This window comes from Chamaea fasciata, unplaced genomic scaffold (genome assembly GCF_029207755.1).
Source record: "Chamaea fasciata isolate MVZ Bird 193981 ecotype frontalis unplaced genomic scaffold, bChaFas1.0.hap1 SCAF_6, whole genome shotgun sequence".
Taxonomy (NCBI): Eukaryota; Metazoa; Chordata; class Aves; order Passeriformes; family Sylviidae; genus Chamaea; species Chamaea fasciata.
The window spans coordinates 40451402-40470693 of NW_027094091.1; the positions used below are offsets into that span (position 1 = coordinate 40451402).

A 19292-nucleotide genomic window follows, 5' to 3' on the forward strand; every position below is an offset into this window, starting at 1 on the left:
TGGAGGACAATCTCGCAGGTAAAATATGTAAAACTGTGTGCTCATTCTACTAAAGCAAATTTTAATCTTTAGCTTATTGAAAGGCACCCAGCAAGTATTAGCCACAGATTCACAGAGAGTAGTTCCACTCACACCACATGAATCTAAATCTCCATATTTTCTTTTGTTACAGTGCTAGAGATTACAGCAATAAAAACACAATGTCTACAAGTCCTACGTTTTCAGTGATTTTTAGCTTTCTCAATAATTCTAAGTGTGGATCATTTCTAGAGCTATGATAGGAAGACTTAAATCAAGACAGCACTTTGTTGCTTCTCTTTGCATTGAACTGATTTTAGACTTGGAAACGCCACCTGCCAGGCATTTCAAAGCTAAACAGGATACGGCTGTTTATGGTTTTAGTTATACCATTTTAAACCAGTCTTCTGCCTACCACTGGAAGTAAAGAATCTAGCCTCTGGGGAAAAAATAAAATCTACAGATTTAACATTGAATTAACATCAGCTTTTATTACTGGGGATGCTATTAGGTGATATTTATTATTTTAAATACCTTGTTAGGTAAAAACTCAAATGGATCACCTTCCATACTTCTCCCTACCCACATGTTGAAACATATATTCCTTACTTTTACATTATTCAGAGTATAAAGTCAACATAATCTTACCTTTAAAACCATTTACATTCTACATACACCGAAGCCCATACTTTTTTTGGCATCTCAAATGTTTCTGCTGGGGATGCTCATGATATCAGTCACTCTCATTCAGCAGTACACACACCAAAGTTTTCAAAAAGTATCATCAGCACAACTGTATATTAAGAAAAAACTCCACACCAGTGGTTTGCCCACATCACTTGGCAATGTCCCTTTAATATTAATACACAGAGAAGTAAAATTTTTTCATAAATTTGTTCAAGTATGTGGAACATGTAAAATGCATAAGAATCAATATGGACTTCATTAATGTTATATTTATTTATTTTCCAGCTTCATACAAACTGGATGTAGAAGCATAAACATAGTACATTTCTACCATTTTCAACAAAAATATAACCAATATGTACAATTATTGTATTAAAAATACAAAAGGATACAGACTCCACCAATGTCTTTCTAAAAGACATACAGGTACAAGTAGTATCAAAAGTATGAGGAAATCACCAGTTAATTTTACATTCTGCACTTGACATCACAGAGCGAACTGAGATTAGCAGTCCTATGGTCTACAATTACTTAATGCTTATATAACATTTGTGCAACTTGTGATAGAGCTAGGATTTTGTATTTCTATATGCACATGAGGTCCATAGCCTTGAGAATAAAACTGGCAAATAATGCATATTACATGTAAAATTACAAATGCATAATTGACAATGTGATATATAAGCAAATAGACAAAAGCTATGATTACTGGAGAGAGAATTAAATAAAGCACTGACATTTGTTTGATACAGTGAAAAAACACTGCAATTTGATCTTTAAAAGTTGAAGCTATTTACGTTTATCTACTGATCAATATGATCAGCTGAGTTCAATGGAAAAAAAAAAAAATCCAAGACCAGCAGTTCCTCACATTTGAGTACTACTCGGATTGGCAGCCTTCACTTCTCCGGAGTCTGTGCAAAAACAACACAAAAATAGAGGGGAGGGTCATTTCAGTAATTATAGGGTTAATAGCAGCTGTGAGCAGGTGGTTGCTACACATTGGCCTTCTCTACACATGCAGTGTTCCATGAAGCCATTAACATTTGTGACTATTTCTGCATTGCAAAGGCTGGCAAATCTAACTGGGTTATTCTTTTCTTTTTTTTTTTTTTTTACTTAAAGGCTCGATTATCCCCTAATGTCGAAGTCAATAGATGGAGGTTATTAGATCAGTGTTAACAGCTGACACGAGCTGTGACATCCCAACTTGCCTTCACTGCAGTGTTATCCAGTTAATTTTTATTTTAATATAACTACTATATAATTAAAAAAAAAGTATATAACTTAACGGTGGGGTTGCCATCCGTCTTATTGCAATGGGACACGTGTTTTCAGCGTGTCACCCTGTATTCCACAAGGAACAGGTATGAGACACACCCCGTGCCCTCTTCCATCGCTGACCAGTTGTGAGCACTGTGTTTCTGCATTTACACCAGACCCGGATGAGGATGCCATTAACACTAACATTTACAAACTCGTCAAGATTCCAGGGTGGGGCACATTAAGAGCAAAGCCAGGTATTCAAGGAAAGGCTGCATCCTGCAACCTCTGCCTTCCCTTCTGCCCTGCTCAGCCATGTGATAGCAATATTCTTCCAGGAGCTCAGGCTGGCAACCCTACTTACAGGTGTGAAATAATACTGTAATTACTATTCAGATGCACTATTTGATCTCCCAAATGCAAACATACAAAATTGTAACAAAGGCATTGTAAACAAGCAAATAAGCACTGCCTCCTTGAAGGATCTCAAAGCAATTTTCTCTTTGTAGGTTAAAGGCCAAATGTAATTTGACAACTAATTTATCTCATTATCCCAATGAGACTAAGTGCTAGGATTGTGATTAAAATCTAAAAGGAAGATTTAAAAAAACCCTTCCAGGCATTGGGAAGTGCAGCCAGAGTTAGTCATCCTGATGTGATGATCTTGGAATTTGGAATGATACTGTGTGATGTGGCAGACAGCGACAGTGGTAGCTTGGAGATTGCTGCACTGTGCATTTCAAGCAACACAGTTTGAAAAGTGCCAGGGCGATTTCTTCACAGTATTTCACATGCAAGGGGAGAGGGGACAGAAGGGGGAGGGGCAGAGGAAGAAGCCCCATGCTGCTTTAAGGCAGGGAAGGAGGCAAAAAGGTCCACCATCCTTTAATCATAGTTCCAAGGCTCCTATTCTAGGGACGTCTTCTTGTGCTCTCCTTTAAGGTGGCTCACTCTGGATCCAGAAAAGCCCAAGTCTTAGACAGCAGAGACTTGTTCATCTTCTGCAAACATAACAGGACAAGGGAAAACAGAATTTAGTTCATAAAGAACAAGACTGCTACTGAACGAAACAAGCTGTGCGTACCGTAACAACTGTGTGTGTTGTGCTCCTGTGTTCTCCATTTAATTGTATAAGTATATATATTCTAAAACAATCTAAATTTCAGCACCTATCAGGTCTCATGAGACATATTCCTTTGGAGTTTTGATGTTGAAGAAAATAAGACAATTGCTTTAACTGAACTAGATAGTTATTCATCCCAAGGAACACAACTGATACTCCTAGATACCTAATAGCTTCAGAAAGGCATCTGACATTTCTCTCTAAATATATCTTCAATTTAGTCATCATTATCAGAAACAATTAAAATTCTCTGTCATGGTAACTCTCAAAAGTTTGAGGCAATTCAGTTAAGGTAGACCACATTTTTTTTCCCGTCACATTCAAGTACAAAGTTCATCCTGCACCCAAAACCTTAGTAACTAAAGCAATTAAGAGGGAGAAGGGGAATGTTAGTCTACCATTAAGCACACAAAGTACTCAAGTGAGTGATTTTGGCATCACCCTGCCTAAATTTCGAGGACCTAAAGCTGCAATCCAGCTACACTTGCTCTCCATGGAAAAACGTCACAGTTGAGCTAAAGCAGTTGAGCTAAAGCACAAAAATCACATTTGGACCAGCAAGGTAGAGAGACAGCACTGAGTTCATCATATGAAACATCTGGAGTGGAAGACTCAGCGTCCACAGTGTAAAGAGCTTCAGGTAGAATGTGAGCGACTAACCAAATAAACCTGAGCAATGGTGCCCTACGGGTGGATGGGCAACTATTCTCTAAACCAGGATACTTTTTTGATCATTAAATACATGGTTAATGTGGAAAATTATGGCAGGCAGGGCTGTACAAGGTGAACATAGGCAACTTCAGAGATGACTAAGCCAACTGCTTGGTTGGTCAAGATTCAGGTGGACCTACGTTCCAAATTTTCAATTTATTTAGGAGGAACTGAATTCCTTCCCTTCCAAAAAGTTAACAAATAGCAAGTTTTGAAATGAAATAGAGTTCAAATTATGGCAAGATTTGTGCAACTTGCTTTATGTCTGCAAAAGCATTGACCCATTTTTTGCATGCAGCACACTCAAAATCTAACAACTAGAAATTTACCATCTTCCTCTGTGGAAAACCCTTGAGATGGATAGTGAGCAAGACGTGGATCTGACTCATTTGGTTTATGCCACTGAGGTTTGTTCACGGGCCTGCCAGTTGAGTGGCTGTGTGACTGCTGTTGTGGAGTTGCTGTCCCATGAGTCTCACATGTCCGTGCCACCATTCTAGACCTCTGAAGTGCTATGTTGTAGTCTGGAGGCTTCCTGGTTGGATGGGAGCCACCTTCTGCAAATTCAGCAATAGGTATTCCTACATAACCAGGAGGAGTTGGAGGTGGTTCCCGGTATCGACCCTCTTTTCTTGCTGCAGGAGAAACAACAGATGATTGTTAAGAGACAGGATGAGGAACACTGCTCAAAGGAAAATAGACAGTTAAAAGCTGAATAATTATCAACCAACTCAACAGCCCAGTAAGAGAAAACCTGAATGACAAAGGTTAACTATCATATGCTAGACAAAGAGCTTGTAAATCAATCAAGAAAGTATAGAACATACAACATACACAGGATGTAACTATTCTTCCAGCAGTGAAGCACTAGTCTAATAAAATTCACCAAATTTCATGGGGAATTTGTTCAAACTTCACAACTAAAGCCATTCCATCAATTGTGCTGAATAAAGGTACAGTGATCAAAGTTTACATGGAAGACTCAAGAGTCCACAGAAGTAGTAAGTATCAGGAATTTTGGCATCTCCCCAAATGCATGATTATCTTAATTCTGAAGATGGGCTTCACATCCAAGAGCTCATATCTTGTTTTTAGCATCTTGGAGGGGAAAAAAGAAATGCATCTGATACACTATTTTCGTCCTACAAATCTTACTACTAATTAGGCATAAACTACAACTCCAAGAGGTCAGAAAGAGAAGTGGGCTTCATCATTATACTATTTGCATGCACTACTGCCTCTGGCCCCTATGGTTGTACTCTCTGCAAAATCAAAATTGAAAGACTTCCTGTAAGAACAATGACTGAGTATGATTTTATATAGAAGATGGAAAAATCCTAGCTTGTGGATCTCACTGAGATGTAACTGTTTACCTGAAGAAGGCTTAACTCAGGACATACTGAGAAGCTCTCTCTGAGAGAACTTTAAGGGAAAAAAAAAACAGCTAAGAATCCTAAGCATCTGCAGGGACACACAACAGATAGGCAGAAGTCTGTTTCAGAGTTAAGTACTTAGAGAAGTCAGCTGGGACTTTGATACTGATTACTTATTGTGGGCCCAGCCCTTTAACACACAACCACTTTAAAGACAAACCTTACAAATACAGCAGGAAAAACCACTGACTCAGTTTACTTTCCACAGCTTGTCATACACTGTATATTCTTGCATAAGTGGTGATGACAACACCACCCTGTATTAGACAGCATGATGTGATTGAAAGGACAATACAAGCTTAAAATGGACTGGTGCTACTTGGATGCAAGTCTTTACAGACTAAAAGTAAATCCTTGGTATTACAACAAAACCAAACATTTTCCAACAGAGTCTAGGCGTTTTTCCTGGACAAACTGTTTTAACTGAGCAAAGTAGCATGAAATAGTTTCTGAGAAACTTTATTCAAAGATTTCTGAAAATCAAAAGAAGTTCTATAGAAAAATTCTATTGTAGAAAAATTCTATTGAAATGCTGCAACAAAATGAATGTCTATTAAGTGCAAAAGAACTATGTAAACCAGCGGGTTCTGTTGGATAGTGATACACAGAGTTACATTTGCAGAACAGTTATTAAATAGTAGTGAAGGGCACAGAATTGTGTTGGTTTGAATTTTCACGTCTCTTTCATGTTCTTTCAAGTCTCTAAAAATATATTCAAGCACTGCCTTGAGAGGCAAGTTTGGAGGCACACACCTGTTACACATTCTGGAGGAAACCAAGGGTATCAAAGAGTAAAATTAGAGATTGGCATGAATCTGTACACCTTCTTCCGCTTAATAGTCCAGGGATTTAGACCCAAGCTTTGAGGCAAAAGGCCACTGCTAAGCAATATACTCGGGCAGAAAATGGAAAAGCAGTTTATCACAGTGGTCTCAGCACGACCTCAATCTGGCAGACATTCAGCTGTGTCAGCAAAAAATGGCTTTAGATACTTCTTCATGTTAACCCAACAAAACACAAAGTGAGGGGGAATGAAAGGAAGAAAAGAGGCAAAAATGCAGAGGTATTGGATGGTCCATGAATTGGGATGCATAGAAGGAACAATATGATAAAAATGTTAAGCTCTGCCAAAGACACCTTCATACTAATTTATATATTGTCTGATCTTTCCATTGTTGAATGCATAGAAATGTATTTCAGCTCTAATGTCTTTGAAACCTCTTCAGTTTCAGCAGTCCAAAGAAACATTTCAGTTGGTATTTAAGCACAAAGGGATCCCATTTCCACAAGTAAGGAATATTCACAATAATCAGACAAGTCATACAAAGGTATAAAGTAAAACACTTCCATAAAAATCAGGTCACATTTACTAAGACTTCTAAATACAGCCTATGGAGCCTTACTGTGATGAGGAATTCAAATTTCAGAACAGACATCTAAATACATCAACCTCTCAAAATACTGTCCAGCAGTTGAGCTAGTTTTTGATGTATGGCAGGCTCTCTTGAAACACAAAAGCACTGCTAGAACAGAGAATCAACAATAAATGCTATTTACCCTAGCAATAAACGCACAGTTAAAGTGAAAATTTTAAGAGAGACTACAAAATGCTCAGTTTTGCTTTAAAAATTTAAAAAAATAACATCAAACCAGACAAAAAAAATGCAGAACAATATGAGAAAACTTTAGCAAATGAATTAAAATACTTCATGGTAAATGAAACTTAACTTACCAACAAGCCCCTTTGTACTGCTTGCTGCTGCTGCTGCTGTGTGAGCGGGGACGGGAGATGCCTTTGTCTCCTCTGCTGGTACAGATGTTACGCTACTGGTTTCAGCTTCAACTGAAACATCCTTCCCACCCCTGCGCTTTATGGTACCTGTATCACCCTCGGAGTCCTCTCCCCAGTATCCTGTGGAAGATGCCCAGCTGGCTCTGGACTGTGCTTGATCAAGGCCCTCCCTACCTTGGCTTTGCCTGCCATACTTTGTGCCATGGTCAGGGAACATCAGCTGGTCCATATGGCCGCCTGAGGCCCACAGTCCTGCCCCATCGCCTGAACTATCAAAATGTGCATGTCCAAAAGGCAGAGTCTCCCAGCTCCTCTGGTGCTGTATTGTCTGGATGTTATCATGAGAACCACTTGAGCAAGAAGTCCAGCTACCACGGCCACTGTCAGCTGCGTCGAGCGAAGCTCTGTCCCCCTGGTCCTGTGACAGCTCTTCTGTACTAGGAGAAGAAAGTACAGTTGCTCCAGCATACAGGCCTCTGGTCTCTGGTGCATATGAGCTGGATACACATTGATGAGGGGGGACAAAAAATCCAGTGTTGGAATCGGAAATCATGAACAAGACGAACAAAGAACCAAAGAAAAACAAAACAGACTGTGGGTCGGACCAGGTAACCTTTACGACATTTAAAGGTCTCTTTCCACCCAAACCATTCTATGATTCGATGGTTGAAGATCTGGATGCACTTTAATAGTATTTATTGCTTGCATGAAGGGCTAATTCAATTTTGAGAATGTAACACTTTTCTCAATAAAACAAAAACAAACACAAACAAACAAAAATGGATAGATAACTTGCTGAAGCCTTACACTTCAGCGGTGTAATTTCAAAAGGCAAAATCTTAACTTTGCGACAGCCCCTTAAAACAGACAAACCACACACTCACACATACAGGGAAACAAGGTTATTCTACTGCTTTTCCAGCCATGCTGAGCAAATGGTTCAAAAGCTAAAAATTTAGCAGGAGCTGACTGATACTCAGATTTAGATTTAAGACTTTTTTTCCTGCTTAGGAAGCTGTGAAAGCTAACTTTTCAACATTTCCAGCAAATGGAAATGTATATTAATCTTATTTTTGGAAACACATGCTGGCCTTTCAATGATTAAGTGAGCCTGACATGATCCCTTACACAGCAGCAGAGAAAACCGACAAAGTGTCACTTTTGCTTAGCAGATACCCAGACTCCTGAGACTTGCTCTTCCAGGGCACCTTCCTATACAGGTTGGAACCCTCTTCTTCCAAATATTTAAGACATCTAATTAGAGTTTGCATAGCCTGAGATTCCCAAAACTGAAGTACAGCAATTTTGGAACAGGTCTGCCGTTCACAGACCCTGCAGAATTAAAACCCCAGAAACCATTCAGAGGATTGAAGCATCCAAATAACAGCTTAAAAAAAAAAAAAAAAAAAAAAAAAAAAAAAAAAAAAGGTAGAGACTAAACAGGAGCCAGAGCTCCAATTATTTTCACACCAAGGCTCACTGCTAGAGATTTAGAGGACTCCTCACAGCACTAGCTTCCCCGCCATTACAGAAGTTAATTACCTAGAAAATTACTACACAACCAGCAGTGTAATGTGAATTTTAGCTTCCAATTATTGTTGACTAGAAGAGATATTTGGAGTAAAATATTTTGGAGTAAGACAAATATGCACTTTTTCGTGCATGAAGCAGACTGGAAAATTGCTAGCTATTTCTGTTCTCAGTTTGATCACTGAATAATTGTTTGAATATCTCACCTAATTCAGTTAATTTCCCATGGAGAAAGCAGGCCAGGGTACTAGCCTGCCACAAAGTGGATAATCTACGGCACCACTGAAATGGTCAGATGGTAACATCTACTGAGGTAAAGTCTCACTGCCGTAGACCTCATCACTCAGGAGTGCAATGGAGCAGGAATGGCAAGAATGGAGCATTATCACAAAATGAAGCACTAAAGTAGTAGTTTTTTAAGAGCAGAGGAGAAAAAAATATTTGAGATACAGAGAAACCTACATGGACAAATATACATGTCACACACACACTGTATGAAAGTATAATATAAGTAAGCACAAATAAAATTCTTACCCTAAGCTGAATTGATCTGGTTCAATCATGATTCTTCTGTCAATCCTTCCCACACCAAGATTTGTCTCCACGATGCTGACAGAATGCCTCTGTCTCCTCTCATCATGCAGGGAGACTGGCATAGAGTCAAAAGAAGAATTGCTGACAATACTAGATCTAGAAGAAATTTCACTGTGACCAGAATCAGAGAAGTTATCCACAGTGCTGCTGGGAGCCAAAGTGTAGCCTGCAAAGGGAACATCGTGTTAATCAAACTCTCCAAGATGCCTGCCCAGTTTTTGTCAGGCCACTGACAACACTGCAATAAAACTGGCACTAAAACAAAGCTACTATTACATTTACACAGCACTGCAAAAGATAAAGATACACAGCAAAACTGTGTGAGGACTGTGGGAACAAGTACTACTCATTTACAAACCAACTGCTCTGTCCTCACCTCCTAAATTCTTTTTGAACTCATCATCATACTTGTATCCTCACATTACAAAATATTACTTCTCAAAATCTGCCTGTGCATAAACACTGTCTCCAAGACTGGAAGGAAAGAGGTGCTCAGCTTGAGATTACTGCTTAAAGTAATTCCAGAGACTCTCTCATACAGTCTTTTTTATTCTGCAAAGCTACACTTCAGAGATGAACAGGTACATGAAGCCCAGATGTCTGGGATGACTGCTTATTACATATCTTAGCAGAGAGATGGGCAGGTTTTCAAGCTATCTTAGTGATACTTGGCTCACTAATTAATTCCAAATTCCGTATTACGGGAATTATGGTGAAATTTGGAGGTAGGTAGCACTGACATAGCCTGACTGAGATAAAATCTGCAAACCATATCATGGAAGCAAATTCAGCTTTTCTTTCAGTATTAAACAAATTGCGCTGAATGTTCCTGCCAGCTAAGTTAAAGATCATTAAATACATCCACAAGTCACAGCAGTTTTCATTTTTGCTTTCACTCGACTCATAAGTGCCAAATTACTTCAAATGATCTACCCCAATTCACTTGCTGAGAACTAATGCTGGGAATTAATGTTGTCATTTCTATCTGAAAGAACATATCATTAGCTTCATGTAGCCATCAAACCAAGGATATTTTAAAATCATGTTTATGATTTGCTTTTTGCAAAAAGAAAGTGCTGTTCACACTGTGACTCAAGTACAAAATTCCAATTCCTTTTTCAAAAAATGCATAGGCCTGACCATGTTTATATAAGTTCACTCTTTGCTAATACAGTATTTGGGAGAAATAATGATGACTGTTTACAAGGACTCAAGATAATATATCCACTACATATTATACTACTCCATCTGACCTTAGCAAATGACACTTCAATAGAAGTCACTCCAGCCCCAATGTATATTTTACCATAATGCTCTATTATGTAACTGTTAAACTGAACTTTTATGCTGTTCTGAAAAGAGAGCAACTTAGAAATCACATGCAATACATCTAGGCCATCATACTTTCAAAGTGTCTTTTTTTTTTTTGTTCAAACTATAGAACAATGCCTGCATACTCTGTTTTGTCAATTCGTAGCCAGAACTACCATGAAAACAAACAAACAAACAAACAAACAAACAAACAAACAAGTTTTTAAAAAATCACTTTCAAGTCCTAAAGTCACTTTCAAAAATAACTGTGAAATTACTTTAAAAGATCTTGGTCAAGAGAGCTCCAATGTATAATACCATTCCTCAAAAATTCATTAACATGGTTTAAATAATCAAGCTGCTATTAAAATATTCTGTTGTATAAAATATAAATTACAATATTAAATATTTTGATTTGAATTCCAAATACCTTAAGCCTTTCTGTCATACATAGGTCACATCCCATTCAGATGCATGACACAGCAAATAATTCCTCTAATAGACCAGCATGGTCAATGCTGTACAAAGATTTTAAGTTTCAACCTGCACATCCTTCCAATGAAGGCAGGAAACACTGATCATAGGAATGATTTTTGTCAGAAGCAGCTGCAGTCAGAGTGACCTATTGCATCAAATCCTGTATCATACCAGGCTATCTTTTCTGGCTTTTGATCAGCAGAGGGCTTTCAAATACCCTTGAAATCAGGTTCACAGCTACCTTTTATGCATCCCACTCTGCACAACATTTTCTGCCCTCTTGCTGACCATATGTGACAAAAATAGGAGCAGCAGTATCGACTGTCCAAATGCTCTCTCAGAAGCTTCCAAAGTCCATGAGCTTCAAGAAACAAGGTAAGAAACATTGAACATCTACTACCTTTCCTTGGAGAGCTCTGTGGTGAAGTAGGAGGAGAAGACAGCTGCGAAGATGCACTTGAGACAGCGTCTTCAGATTGTTTCTTGTGACGATCCAAACTTCCTTCTTCTGATAATGAAAGGATTTTCTTTAAAGCTTGTGGGGAGTTAATGCCTTTAGGTAAGAATTAAAGTAGGCACATGTAAAGTCCAGTATAAATACATCCTTATTTTTCACAATGCATTTATAGAGCAGACACCCCACAGGAAGAAAAAGCTACATTTTTTCCTCTGTATTTCTGAGTTCCTGACATCAGCTTAAATGAAGCAAAATGTCAAAACTTATTCCTGTTTAAAATACAGCGCTTTATTTCTGCATATTAGTGCAGATGGTCTTTCATTCTGGCTACTTAAGATAAATACTTTGCCAGAGGAAACACGAAGATTTGATGCTGCAGGATACTGCCTACACAATATACAATTGAGGATATGCATAGGAGTGATTACTGAGAAACCTGAACTAAAATTAGCTTAAATACAGACACACATACATCTCACTGGATAGTGAAGATTTAAATAGTAAGAATTCAAACTGCTCTGCTGTTTCTTTTTTATTCAGAGTCACCTAGAAGGTCAAAGGAAGCTAGAAAGAAAATTAATAAGGAATAGGCTTATGAAACAAGGCCATCCTGCAGCTGCCTGCCTCTTTCGAGAACTATCTCTGCACGAGCTTATTTTGGGAAACTACAGAGTAAAAACATCCTGAAGATGATGTATGATTTAAAGATCTAGGGCATCAGGAACTGCTTTTCCCAGACCACATTTATTCATCTTTCCCTTCCCCTCAAAAATCCACCCCGGGACAGCCTTACAAGTGAAGACAGAGTTTCTCTGACAGTTTCGCAAAGGTTTGTGGTAGAGGTTATTTCCAAACATTCATGAACTTTTATCTTTGATCTGTTGGATCACAATCCTGCTATCAATAATTCACTGCTGCCTGATCAGCATAACCTCGTCAGTTTTCAGAAACTTTGCCACTATGAGCAAAAAATTGCAGTCTATGGAGCTTCAAAGTCCTTTTAAGATTAAAATTTAATGGTAAAATCAAGAAAATCTAGACAAGTATTGAATTGTTTCTTGCTTATTTTGATGTTTCTAATGCTTTGTTGCAGCCTAAGCCGTGCATGAGGAAAACCAATAAAGAGTGAAATCAGAATTAAGCTCTTGTGCAATGACCATCATGGAAAAGAAAGGGCCAGTTATGCTACATATATTTCCTAGGGATATTACCGTACTTGTGATTTAAGGAGTTTGTTAATAGTGCATACATTTTTTGTACATATGTTGGGACACAGATTTGGAAATTGGGGTAGAAGGACTTTGTATAGTCTGGTACCTTTCTGCAGAATATGAAGGCAGCAACAACTGAGTATCAATAAAAAAGCAGAAGGGAGTAGAAGCAAAATGGGCTATTGTCAACACGAAAGTTCAGACCCACATTTCTAACAGGACTGCCAGTTTGAGCAGGCCTGAATTTCACTTTAAAGAGATACCAAAACTTCTGAGGCATCTCAAGAAGTCCAGGTCCCTAATTCCTCTAGAAAAGTTAAGGCAAGATCCCAAGGCACACAGTGAGAAACATTTATTCTTTCCAGCTGCTAGTAACAGGTAAATAAATACTTATACTGATTAAATTGGCAGGATGCTTTCCCTAGATTTCTTTCTTTCCATTTCTGGAGAAAAGAACTACACCTAGACACTGCGTGAACAGGTACAACCTGCATATCATACTACCAGAAATGGAAGTCCGAACTTTATTTCATTAAAAATACCTTTCCAACATAGGCAAACAAACTCCAGAAAATTAAACTATATTCTTCCTTGTTCTACCTACCAAACGGTGGGAGGTCTTTGACTGGCACTTTCTTGCGAGAGGGATAGAGAGACACGGCTGGGACCTGCAGTGCTTGGTTTACTTTATGTTGCTGCTGCACTTTCTGCTGGATGCCAGCCCGGGGAGCCACTGGTGACGTTTCAGATTTCCCAGATCGCTTGTCTCCTGTGTTCTTCGGCACTTTGCAAGAAAGGGGACAAAATGCTCAATGACTACTATCTAAGAACACAGTGGAGTTTTAGTCTAAGCAGTGCAAAACCCTCTGAGTAACAATTAAAGGGTGCTCAAATACTCGTACAATTAATGCAGCATGATATCTCTGGACAGAAACGATGAAGAGGAAAAGAGGGGGAGATGTAACTCCCTTTAAAAGATAATCATTATCAGCGAATGTTTTCTTTCTCAAATAATGCTCCGATAAATGACCACTGTTACAAAAAACATGACCAGAAGTTATACTGGGCTATTATAAGGACTACAGGTGTTTCAGAATAGACATATAATTTCTAGTTTTTGCTACCCTGCAGGAAGGGAAGGGCACAAGTCACAACAATTCCTGAAATCAAAACGAAATAGATACCCAGGATAAGGTCCCCCTCTGGTGCACCAGGTACAGCCCTCCAAGTATCTCTGAAACACCCAGACATAAGAAATTCCCCTACTCCCTCAGAATAACCATAATAACCTCAGTATATCAGAAATATAGAAGAACTTTTGACTCTTCCATATCCTTTGTACAGACAAATCTAAAAAGCTATTGTACACTTCATTGTGACATCATCTTAAAGCCTTATCACCTGCATAAATACTATGTCTCTATCCTGTTAATTCACAAGATCGTTTCCTTAGGATTCATAGATGTTTAGTACTTGAAAATGACTAGACAAATAATTTTCTACTTCATTGTCTAGTTACTGTTCCCAGTTGATTCACTGGGCTAGAAACAGAGTTGTATTGAACAGTTTTCTTGAAATCCACAACAAATGACAATGCTCACATGTGTTCGTGGCTGGCTCACACTGCACAGAGAGTGTCTGGAGGCTCTCTTCATCCATTTCCAGATCCAAGTTTGAGAGATACTGCTTTACTTTCCGTGCCATCTGAGCATCTTCATAGAGCTTTTTAGCATTGAGAAAGGAGCTGCGACGAACCCGCTTTTTATGCCCCCCTGCTTGTGCAACATCCAGCACGGCTGCATTGGCACTGCCCTGGCTGAGAGAGCTGGAGTGAAGGGGAGCAGGAGGGGGAAGAAAGAGAGCAAAGGTATGACTTAATCCAACATGGTATCACCCAATAAATATGAAACGTGCAACAGATTGCATGAATGTCAGTCTACGGTCAAAGCTTACATGCCTCATTCCAGTAAGTCAAACAGCTATAACAGACAGAAAGATGAGGGCCAGGAAATCTTTTTTCTTGGTTACAGGCACTACTTCAATGGCACAGATATTTTAACCTATTTTTCTCACACTAGGCAGTAACACTTCACACATCTAGAAAAGCATTCAAGGCAGCTCTCTCACATAAGCCATCTACTGAGAGGACTGGAGCATTAGGAAAAGCTCATGCAGTAAGGCAGTGCTGAGAGAAGACTATAGTTGAGGTTCAAATTCAAATACACATAAAAAGGAGGCATTTTGAAAGCCCTCTGTGTTTTAAATCAGACCGTATACAAAATGTACAGCTCAGTTTCATAGAATAGAATTTCTTCATAACTTGCAAGACTGAAGAGAATTTTGTTAAGTAAAATGATCAGCTAGTTCATGATGAAACAAACGTCATGCACATTTCAATGTATGCATATCTATAGGAAAGCTATGCATTGGTCTTGAATTGTTAAGGTAAAAATGATGGCTAATTGTAATATGAAAGTAAGTTAGTCAAGCAGATACTGTAAATTTCAAATTTTGAATTTGATTATGATAATTGTTTAACAGGTATAAGGAAATTAACAGCTATTTTCAGCTGTTAAAACCTTGTCATGTTGTAATTTCTCTTTGATCGAAAGTCTCTTCCTTCAGCAATTTAAACTGAAGGTGGGAAAGATCACTCCCCTTCTACCTATGACCATTTAAAACCAATTTACAACTTCTGTGTTTTAATCTCAAATCAAAACCACTCTTAAATTAAAATGTATTGTCAGTAAAAAAGATTGTCAGAAAATTAAAGATAGCGAGTAGGAAAAAATGCAAATGGTAAAGGAAGATGAATGTCTGTGTGTGTTGTCTCCAACCACTTACCCCAAACTCCTCCATTTCTTCTTCCTGCAAGTGAGAGCCAGGAAGAATAAAGCATGGGTTTAAGAAGAGACAGAGAAAGATCTCAAGCTCAGAAAGAAAAAGACAAGACCTCAGGACAAGCAGTTCTGGAAGCCCACAAACATTAAAAAGAGCCTTGACCCGGGCAAACAATCAGATATCACAAACTCTTCTAGCTCAAATTAAGAAAAAAAGAGTATGCAGTAAGCTTGTCAAATATGAAGCCAAAGAGCATTCGCTCCGTGTTTTCTAACACAAGTAGCTGACACTGCTTCAGATACATTATCACTTCTACTATATCAAAATTATAAGGCTGACACCCATCAGTGTTTCAAACAGACATGTTTTCAAGACAGTTCCTCCCGTCCCACTGATAGAATCTCATTTTTATGAAGTAACTGTCAACTACAGAAGAGTAAGAAGCATTTCAGAATGTATCAGTAACCACAAAAGGTAATGGCTTCCCCAGTTTCAGACCACTACGTCATGCTGATCAATTGCGAACATAAAAAATTCATACTGCTCCAATAGAAGGGGCACATAGAAGTCCCTTTTGCTGACACCTAGCCCTCTCCCAGCTGGGGAAAGCTCTGCCTGGCACAACACACTTACCTTGTTCTAAACATGAGAGCAGGATCCATGTTCACAGACGCCATGCGACCGACATGGCGGATCTCCTTTGCAATCATCCGCAGCTTCTCAAAATTCACCAGGCCCTCCACTTTAGAATCATTTCCTACAATCAACAGCATCAGGGATTAGGCAGGAAAGTTACTTTTCCTTAGCTAGTAAGAGATGATAAACCTCTGCCTTTACCTTCATGAAGGAATGTAAGGTCTTTTTTGATGACAGGGAACAGGGGGATAATAGGGGGCTGTAGGTTTTGGCTGTTAAGGACATTACGATATTTCGCCATATTCCTAGATGGATCAAATAAGTCCTGAAGATCTTGAAACAGCTTTTCGTACTTGCTTGGAAGTTTTTCCCAAGTAGTTCGGAGCCTTGCAACTGGTGCCAAATTCAGGCCGCTTGAAACAAAAGAAGTGCAAGAAAGTTGAAGAGAAAGAAACAAAAAAAAATCCTAGAAAAAACCATATTAAATTTTGTATGGTAGAAATACCATATAGCCAGAGCACAACAGTCTCAATAAAGTAACAGAAATTTGAAAACTTCTTTTTGCCAGCATGTATTACAGAATAATGAAGATCATTTTTATAAAAGCCATAAAAACATCATCTACATTATGTAACCATAAAGAAATAAAAGTTACACTTGGATGAGTAATTAAACCCTATAGAGAGTATGGATTTGTTCCTTTAGAAGAGTGTCTGCATTTGATAAGAATATCATAATCTAAGTACCCCAGGATCACCACTGACTTTTTCTGACAGTTTGTTAATCTGGAAGTATCTTCCACCTAGATGATAATGTTCAACTGACCCACCTTATTTCTGCAATAATCCATCTGACTTTTTTCTTTCTAGATGAAATTTCGTAACACTCTCTATAGCTGAGGTTATTCTCAAGCTGTAGCTGGTACAAATCCCCTTTTTCCCCTGTAGTGACACTGATTGGCTTGCTGTTAATTTCTACCTGTGGAAAAGTCTGGTACTTAGAATCTTTCCTTCATTCAAGTTTTTCCTAGCAGACAGGCTGCTTTTATTTCTCATTGAGACTGGCTGAAAGAGCTGAACAAAATCTCAATATTTTGATGTCTCAGAGATGCTGACTGATCATCAGGATGAATCCTTGACTTTGGAACTTGCCCCATTTGCTGAACAGCATTCAAACATAGTCATCTTCAGAAAAAGTGCCACATTCAATCTGTTGACTGAATGTCAGGACAATGATGATAAGAGCTTCTGTTAAAGACAGTGATAACACTGTCAGTTTATTGCAACTTACTTAAGCTTTTACATGAGAGACAATATAGGGGGATTGTTCGTTTTTGTTTGGGTCTTAAAAAATGTGTACAAATATAGGCATTAGAATTTTCTCTCTTCCTTCTCATTCCAGAACTAGAAAATGTTTTCTGATATTTTCAGTATATTTTAAAATTCTTATTAAAAGATCCTCATTTACAGACTATATTATGGTCTGCTATCGACTATTTTCAGAGTTCCATGAAAGAAACTGCTGATACAAAGAAAACCAAAGGCAACCTATCATGGCTGAATGAATTCAAGATACTGGGCAGTATGGATAAAAATGAGCTGCTTTGGGGAAATCAACCCATTTATTTGCAACAATTGTGTGGTCTTCCTGCATGTACCTGTTGTTTCTTTTGGTCTTTGTCATTAAATAAATGCACTAGTTTCTCTAGTGCCATGTTGACCTTGCCACGCTATCTTGAGCATGAGCTACACAACAGTGGCATTTCAAATAATACTTCAGATTACAGAAAATGCCCTCCTTAGCGGAATGCCAAGTGTTGATGTTAGCAGTATAAACTGCTGTACTCTATTAAGTACATTTTTTTAAAGACTAACATAAGTAAGACTTTGCTTTTTACTTTGAAGTAAAATTATTAGTGGGCAGTACCTAATGATAGCAAACATCGAGTTGAAGTTCTTGCATTCTCTGCAGTGTAGCGCTATCTTAATGAAATGCTTAATGATCTTCATCCTTTTCAGCTGGTTGGTTTCTCTTAGAATCTCAGAAGCCACCCAGAATGTTTCTTGATTTATCACCTCTTCAAACCTTTTTAGATTAGTGCAACCTGTTTTGGATTTGAGTTTAAACAAGTCATCTATGTATTCCGTGGGTTCAATATTACGGAAGAGCTCAAAGTTTCTCATGGAGAGTTGGGTAGCCACCTCAACAGTACTGAGCTGTAGTAGGGAAATTTGGCTTTCCCTTAGTAACTCTTGAGCATCTTCATCTGAACAAAGTGTTTCTGTTTCCATGTTGTTCTTCAGGTAATACCTGTAAAAACAAAATTCAGAAAAAGACACTAGATACAATATAGGCAATTAGTGTCCAGAGTTACAGCAAAGATCCAGTTGGAATCTGAGAATAAAATGAACTTCACCAGCCTGGGTATTAATGAGAAGTTGCATAAGCAGCAATGTGTTGCGAAGAAACAGAACATTAAAAAAATTAGGTAACACTCATTTAACAAGTTTTTTGACTTAATAAACTGGCATCATCAGCTTTAGCTCAGTCTCCATCTTACCTGCCACTCAGCTGTATCCTGTCAGCAAGCTTGGACAGCTGATCAGGAAGCCTCCTTTGCTTGATGACACCCTCAGGTGTGACAGAGACTTCGCAAAGTGAATATGCATCAGGGGTTGCAGTGAGAGCAAATTCCCTGATGGCCTGGATGACCACTTCCTTTGCTGTTGTGTCCTTGCTGATCATTATGTAGCGACTTTGCTGGTCTGCCTTGAAAACCCGCAGAACTTGGTCTGGTAGGTCTGGAAAAAGTTCCAAGCAAGTTACACAACTGAGTAAGAATAGAAAAATAAAAACTTAATGGTGTAAGAATGAGCAAGTCACATTGAATTTAATTATTAGTGTTATCAGTTTTCATTTCAGTTTGTTCTACTAACATCCAGGAAAAGAAGTTAGTTAGGCTATAAATGGGGCAAGCCATAAAAATACGTTAACATTTTCAAAGGTTGGACACACAAACCAATGAGAAGCCTTATTTTCACAAGTGTTGAGCCTTGAAAGATTCTGTTTAAGTCTGAGAAAAATCCAGAACATTAAACTTCACTATCCTACACAATGACATGTGAGAAGTTTAAGCCAATACATGATTGGAGTGTCGATCTCCTCAAGGATATTTCAAGGAAAATAGATTCATTTACCAAACTCTGAC

General features: G+C 38.4%; 1 protein-coding gene across 7 annotated transcripts in view; it reads right to left on the bottom strand.

The window, feature by feature from the left end:
• Nucleotides 1-598: 598 nt before the first annotated feature.
• RAPGEF2 (Rap guanine nucleotide exchange factor 2) overlaps nucleotides 599-19292 on the bottom strand; it is a 184536-nt gene continuing 165842 nt past the window's right edge. For 5 of the 7 annotated variants that reach the window (XM_066186052.1, XM_066186050.1, XM_066186049.1 and 2 more), the window contains 12 exons: nucleotides 18645-18885; nucleotides 18011-18394; nucleotides 16286-16497; nucleotides 16082-16205; nucleotides 15452-15475; nucleotides 14209-14432; nucleotides 13212-13391; nucleotides 11340-11492; nucleotides 9092-9317; nucleotides 6968-7524; nucleotides 4132-4437; nucleotides 599-2969 (listed from right to left, as the gene is read on the bottom strand). In XM_066186052.1, the coding sequence (XP_066042149.1) occupies nucleotides 2944-2969; nucleotides 4132-4437; nucleotides 6968-7524; nucleotides 9092-9317; nucleotides 11340-11492; nucleotides 13212-13391; nucleotides 14209-14432; nucleotides 15452-15475; nucleotides 16082-16205; nucleotides 16286-16497; nucleotides 18011-18394; nucleotides 18645-18885 (2657 nt within the window). In that variant the 3' untranslated portion in view covers nucleotides 599-2943. Of the gene's footprint in view, nucleotides 2970-4131; nucleotides 4438-6967; nucleotides 7525-9091; nucleotides 9318-11339; nucleotides 11493-13211; nucleotides 13392-14208; nucleotides 14433-15451; nucleotides 15476-16081; nucleotides 16206-16285; nucleotides 16498-18010; nucleotides 18395-18644; nucleotides 18886-19292 lie in introns of those variants that run through there. The other 2 variants (XM_066186051.1, XM_066186055.1) reach the window with 2 other exon arrangements.